Below are 7,331 nucleotides of genomic sequence, written 5' to 3' on the forward strand. Positions count from 1 at the left end.
TGTGTGTTTTTCATCTAAACTCAAGCCAAGATGTGGGACTTTGCTGAAACTGGTCACCTCCATTGTAACACAAATGGAGCTGCCTGGGAGGAAGCTAATGGACTGTCGGACTGTCACACTGTCGCAAAGCTGGCCAAAAAACACACTGCCAGACCTCTCACACCTCTATCTCTGACACCTCTGACAATGTGTTGTTCATGTTTGGCTTTCTGATTCCCCATTCTAACCACTTCTCACCTCACCTTAGAGAAGTGCAGTGACAAAAATGCTGGAAAGAGTCAGGACTGGCTTCTGAGCAAGAGGCTTTTGCTAAGTCTTTAAATTTGAAACTGATTGTACTGGGAATGAATATTGAAGTGATACAATATCCATTCAACATTATGGATTAACCTGCTTAAGGATTGATTGAAAATATTGACAAAGTTGAAACCACACTTGAAACTAGTGGAATTACCACAGTGGAAGATATTATAAAAGTGAATATAAGACCAAATAATATCATAAAAATCGTTTTTGCTCCTCTAACTCAATAAGAAATGTCATAGTTGTTATTGGGTTTAGACAGAAGTGGAGTTTGAAGCTACAATCTTGACCTCGGGCAAAACAGTCTCAACTCAAGGTCATTTCATAGCTTGTTGCTGAGTTACTGAGATTGGAGTCAAAAACAGTTTTTTAAGGTAACATTGCTTTTTCAGTCTTCTAGAAAGTTAAAAATGTTCGAAATGATCAAACAGACATACAATACTCTCAAACTTTCAAACTACTCTAGGCTTTAAAATGCGCCTCTCATATTCTTTGTCCTAATCCTCCACAAAAAGAACATTATTATAGGTATTCAGGCACTATATGCCCTGCTAATTCATTCAAATGAAATGGCTGTTTGGTCCTTATGCAAACCACTTCAGCAAGATGACCTTGATTTCACACTCTGTCCAAATAGCATGACTATATTTTTGATATGACAAGAACTACCTGAAGAGGATTTGTTTCATTGGTGATATGAAACAATCCTGAAATACACTGCAAACAAATCTTAAACTAAGATGGTACAACAGAGATGTGCAGTACTTCAGGTAGGGCACGAGGGAGACTCATGTCATAAATAAAAGGTGGTTGTCTGATCAAAACTTCCATCCATCCTTGTTTAGTTTAATAACCACCACAAGACTAAAGGGAGGGACTAACTGAGCATCTTCTGAAACTTGTTATGCTGTCTGGTGATATCCTCTTGCCTCCCATGCTGCGTTCCCCTCCCAGGTCTTCCTAACAGACCATGGCTCAGTAAGCTGTGGTCACATGGGGCCCTCTCTCCCAGTGGAAGCTAGAACTCAAGCAATTTATATATGTAATTGAGTGGAAAGGAACTGTACCAGGAACTGCACTAGTATGCCTGTGTATGGGTATGTTTATGTGTGTTGACCCAGATGTCAATAACAAAGAAACATTCTGATTTATACGACTAGGTCCTAACTAATTAGGTTTATCTTCTTTTATATCTGTCTGTCACTCATTGCTGAAATCTGGGAAGGTTCACTTACAGTTTTCCAAAACATGGCTACATGGCAGGCCATTGAATCTTTCCTACGAGTTCATAACAAAGTTACGAGAAACAAAAATGTATTGTGAAATATAGATAGCAGGCTAAATATAAGGATAACAAGGCTACTGAAAGCTATTTTTGAGATAATTACCTTGAACATGGCGTGGAGTCCTTCATTGATTTATTACTTTCACAACTGTGTACCTAACCTGTGGAAGAAACAAGAAAAAAACAATAAATATAGAATAATATTTGCAAAATAACAATTCAAACGGTATCCTTCATCGACTTCTCTCATTTTTCTGTGCACATGTACAGTAAGTACACAATTCATTTGCATAGGTGTGCATTTGTGCCGGTGTGCTTGTATCGTGCAAAAGCTTTCTCCATTCTCAAGACTTGAGGTTTTCATCAGCCATATCAGCCTGCAGCCATAAAACCCTTCAGCTGTTCAAAGATGTGTCATGCAAAACAAATGCACATTCTCATTCTTCTCTGGGCATAGACCTTCATGTTGTTCATGTTCCAACTGCACACCAGCACTGTTTTATAAGCTGTTTTAAGCTGCCAAGAAGATTGTGCTGCTTTATAATTGACAGCGGGAACTGATCATTGTTGACACACATCAGAGAGTATCAGCTCTATAATCTGAGCAACTGTGATCGAAAGATTATCAAACATCGCATAGATTATGCAAGCTCTTCCCAAAGCCACACTGGTGTTTAAGCCGTTTTGCAGATTAAAAAGAGCTGAGTTTTGTTCCTATAAGTCCCCTTAATGTGTCACACCCCAGAAGTCTCCACAGCAGACACAGGAAGTTTAGAGTCTGCTTTTATCTGCCATGCACAATAGGAGCACTGTGCTTTGCTAAGCTTGAGCTATTACTCGGAGGAAATCGTTATGAAGGAAGAATGTATCAAAGTCCTTTGATTGTGGAGGATCATAACTTGTGCGAAAGGAATTGTCTGTCTGCCCTCCCCCGATCCCATTTTTTTGAAGCCTCACTGAAAAGTTCACCTTCTTATCTGTCAGTTGGTTAGTCAAGCTCAGTTTCAACTCTGTAAAGATTTGAAGGCATTCCTCCGAGCCTACAGTTTGACAAGACTGCCACTTGTTGGTAAGTCAGGTTACTGCGCCATGAGGATGAGTGCATCAGTGGCACACTCATCTTTTACAAACTCCTACATTATTTTCTGTGGTTTCTGTGGTGAATAATAAAAGATAAAACAATTTTAAGATTCATTTTAGCAATTTTGTCCCATTTTGAGTTTCCCAGGTTGAAACCCAATAAGGGAACAATGCATGAATATGGAGGGGTTACAAGACGTTTAAGTACCACATAAAATGCACAACTCACAATAGTGCATAGAATAGAAAAGGTTTATTTTTTTGGCTAAGGTTTTGAATTTAATTTTAAACTCCTTTCACCTAAGGTCTCAAAAAGACCAGTACAATCAAATGGAACTGCAAAGATTTCTCAAGTGATTTAGTAATACACTTTAAGCTTAGAAATATCTCAACTTGGAGTCCTCAGTGTGTAAATGGTAATGGTAAATGGACTTGTTCTTATATAGCGCTTTTCTACTCTGTCTGAGCACTCAAAGCGCTGTGTGTGTCTCCTACTAGATTTCAAAAACGCTCTCATTCTGTTTCTAGTCCCATGATGCAATTGAGCAGCATTTCCCCTCCTCAGCCTGACTACTAACAGCCCACACCTCCTGTGCAAACAGATACTTTCAGTTAAACAGTGTGTTTTCATTTAAATCTCTGATGACAAAAAAAAAAATAATCTGATGGCATCAAGGTTAGTCAAAAGCTTCCATAGGCTTAGTAGTGGACATTGTGACAAAGCAAGCAAACAAATTTAAAGACTGAATGAAAAGCATTTCATAAAAAACGAATAATTAAAAATACTATCTAAAAGTATAATTGTGTTTAGCTTCGTTGCATGATGATCTGTGTTTCACTGTTGCTAAAACTACAGAAATCTAGTTACAAATGCAAACACATCAAGAGCATGACCTTTGTGGTAGTACAGATTTTTATTGTTTATTTATTTGTAACTTTTTTTTGTTTTTTGCTAAGCTTATAGTACTCAGTACCTCTGAGTAGCGAGTTTCAGGTTGTTTTGGGTGAGATTATGCAACTTCACCAACTGACACAATCATATTCATAAGATCCGGTGCACCTTTATGCTTCTTTTTCAAGCATTTGTCATCTCATTTGTCTCCATTTGTTGATATGATGTGTATATGTGAGGTGGGACTGTGTACGTGTGTGTCCTGAGGATGTTCAGTGTTTGTCTTAGCTTAACTAGGTTAAACCGAGTGATATCCTTTAAAGGATGACATGTTGGCACAGGAGGGCTGACCGATTGATGGACCTGCCCCACAGGGACATGAGGCAAAAGTGTGTGCCAAAACAGCTGTCATCAGGCTTTATACCATAGAAGCCAAAAGACTTTGTAAACACATGTAAATATGAGATTGGGAGTGGTCATTTTGGTAGAAATTAAGGATAGTAATTGTTTGCTGACTTCCTACATCCACAGGGTGAACTTGAGCTTTTCAGTGGAGCTTTTTAGCTGTAAACAACAAATACACTGAGCAAATCCCAGCTGACATTTTATAAATTAACTGTATTATAAGAAATAAAGTCTTCTTTCCTGCTGTTCTAACATCATCATTCTACTCCTCTTCCTTGTTGACCATGCTCTGCCTGCAAAACAAACACCAAGCTTTTAATTGACTGTGGTGGTAACGGAAGTTACACCCAACTCACACACAGTTCTCAAGTATCAACCCAGAAAGATGTGTTATTCTACACACACTCCTTAATTGAAGTCATGATGAGAATCCTAATAGCGGTTGTGTGTGTGTGCGTGTGTACCTGTTTAGACATTTTTCTGAGGACCAACAGCCCTGAAGGGGACCAAAATCTCAGTCCCCTCAAGTTTTAGCGTCAGGTTTACAATTAGGTTATGGTTATAGGTTTAGTCTCCAAAAGTTGATTCTGTTCATCCGGACCTAGCGTTTTTGTGGGAGAAAAGTTGAGCATGCATCAAGAAGTTATAGGTTTAGGGTAAGGGCTTTTGTGATATTGAAGCTGTTCTGATGACTATAAAACGAAATGACAGGTGAAGATTTGCCAGAAATGTGTTCAGAAAATAGGCATACATAATACAAATCACTGAACACATTAAATATGGACAAAAAATAAAATAGCACAGTGTTAGTTTAGCTATAAAAGTAGTAATGATTTTTTTCTTTTTCTAGAAACGGACAGTATAAAAGATGGACATAGCCACTGGTTTTACACCAGCTTTGTGTTTCTTTAGATAAAAACAAAACAGAGGTTGGATTAAAGGATAATAAAAGAAAAGATCGACAGCAAGGACAAAGAGGAAATACTACTGGAGTAGATTTCTGTGAACATGAGCAATGCTCTTCTAGAAGCAAATATGTAACCTGAAATTTCCAGGTTATTCCCTACCTGCTTTGATAGGGAGACAGAAATCTCTCAAGTACTCTCTCAAGATTTTGTGTAATCACTGCCCTAAAGAGCTTTAAACTTGTACAGTATACTTTTTTATTTGATTTGATCTTTTTGGGGGGTTTTTGGCTTCCTGCTGAAAAAAACCCATCCTTCCTGCTGTTTTTTGTTTTCTGGCGATTTAAAGGAACCATTCGATTTCTGAGTTTAGGTCTAGTTGTCAAAGCATCAAGTGTGTGGATGCTCTCCAGCAGGTGTGACTGATTTTTGACCAAAGAGATCGATGGACTGGTTATTCAAAAATTACTAAAAGTATCTTCTGTAACACAAGGCCCTGAAAGAAATCCAGATCAGGCAGATAACCCATAAGTTTCTTGGCGTACTGGGACACTGAAGTGAACATTATTAAAACTGTGCTTTCCCTGCTTTGATGAGCCAAACATACTGTGTAAGAGGCATATTGCGTCCAGGTTTGTGTAATAAATTTACCCAAGTATAAGCATACAAATATGAAGCTTTTCCTTTCTAATACTAAAGTACTGAACTCCCTCTAGAAGGAGCTACTGTAACCTTTGAAAACACTATTAAATATACCATTGAATACAAATTGATTTCGGCAAGGTTGAATATTAAGGTTATTTTGGAAGTGAAGGAGGAATATAGGCATTAAAAAGGGATTTTTTTCTTTCTTTGTACGTGGACAAAAGCATGCAGTCTTAAAATAAGAATTAAAAGCATTGGAAGTACCTTGACAATTTCCTATGAGTTGATTTATTTGTTTGCTCAATTGTTTCTGCCCACACATAATACTTATTTTTTTAAATAGCCATTACATGTTGAATATCCCTTTCATTAAAATTATATCTCTAGTTTGCATCCATTAATCTTTGCTGAAACATTTGTTAAGTAACAATACAGCTAGTTACTTTATTGCATTTCTCTGACTGAGGACACTTTTTATAAGGAGTTGCTGTAAACAACCAAAAACCCTCATGGGATAGCTTCCCACCTCTCACGCACTGTTAATGAACATGACTGGTTCATTAGTTCCTATCGATTTCCCCTATTGAGACACTTATTGTAAGTGTCTGGGACATAATTGTGATTGGTGGGTTGGCAGTTCCTGGTGTCCCCTGTATTTAATGTTTTCACTTTATGAGCTATAAAAGTCTGAATAGATAATCAATAGAGTGTTGCCATGGTTTAAGCCGCCTGTAAGGTTGATGGAAAGTTTTTCTGTTCCAGAGGATGGCCTTGAATGAATGTGCATGCATGGCAGTGAATGCATTCATATTTATCAGGTTTTCAGTGCATGCAGGTGAATTAACATGGACAAGTACTGATATGAGGAGGATATTTTCAACAGACTGCTGACTTAGCACCAAATATGTTGCAGGATGCTTTGGACCGTATCACCTGTGACCTTCTTTTTTCTTCTTTTTCTTTCTTTTCTTCTTCGCTGTTCTCTCTATCATCTCTTACAGGTAATTCTGGTGGGTTCCTCTATAAATGAACGAGATCAAATGCTGTTTATCAGCACAGATGAAGGTTCCTCCTTCCAGCGGCAGTCCATCGACTTCACACCTGACACGCTCATCTTCCACCCCAAGGAAGAAGACAAGCTGCTGGCCTATTGCAAGGAGGGCAGGGTGGGTTGTAGACACAAACATAAAAGAAACTTTTGATTCTGTAGCTGAAATAAATGCACAAGGAGTTATCGTTGGTGTTACGTTACCAAATCTTTTGTCATGCAGCAGCGCATTATATCTCAAGATTTACGACTAAACTCAGAAAAAAAACGTCATATGTTGTTTTTTCATACCACAGTAATGCTGTTCTGTAATTCTTGAATTAAAGTGAAATGAATTAAACAATAACCATATCCAAACACAGTGACGATATAGTGTAGCAGAGGTGGGACCAAGTCATTGTTTTGCAAGTCTCAAGTAAGTCTCAAGTCTTTATCCTCAAGTCTCAAGTCAAGTCTCAAGTAAGTCTCAAGTCTTTATCCTCAAGTCTCAAGTCAAGTCTCAAGTAATGTCAGGCAAGTCAGAGTCGAGTCTCAAGTCACTGGTGTAAAAGTCCGAGTCAAGTCACAAGTCTGAAACTTTGAATTTCAAGTCCTTTCGAGTCTTTAAAAAAAAATGAAAAAAGCATGTTGCAGTTATATGTTAAATGTAAATATTAGACCATGTAATTTTAAAATCTGTGTTTTTCTCAACACATGACAAAATAGTGAACTTAGAAAATATACACAAATTGTGAAATTGCACCTCTTTAAAATGCAGCTCAATTAAAC

At 37.8% G+C, this 7,331-nt stretch overlaps 1 protein-coding gene across 3 annotated transcripts in view; it reads left to right on the plus strand.

Annotated features, from left to right (window-relative positions):
* The window catches only part of sorcs2 (sortilin-related VPS10 domain containing receptor 2), a 368,020-nt gene that overhangs the window by 270,319 nt on the left and 90,370 nt on the right, over positions 1 to 7,331 (plus strand). For all 3 annotated transcript variants that reach the window (XM_005741860.1, XM_013913087.1, XM_013913088.1), the window contains exon 4: positions 6,517 to 6,681. In XM_005741860.1, coding sequence (XP_005741917.1) covers positions 6,517 to 6,681 — 165 coding nt within the window. The remainder of the gene's footprint in view (positions 1 to 6,516; positions 6,682 to 7,331) is intronic.

This window comes from Pundamilia nyererei, unplaced genomic scaffold (genome assembly GCF_000239375.1).
Source record: "Pundamilia nyererei isolate P.nyererei 1_Seehausen unplaced genomic scaffold, PunNye1.0 scaffold00114, whole genome shotgun sequence".
NCBI lineage: Eukaryota > Metazoa > Chordata > Actinopteri > Cichliformes > Cichlidae > Pundamilia > Pundamilia nyererei.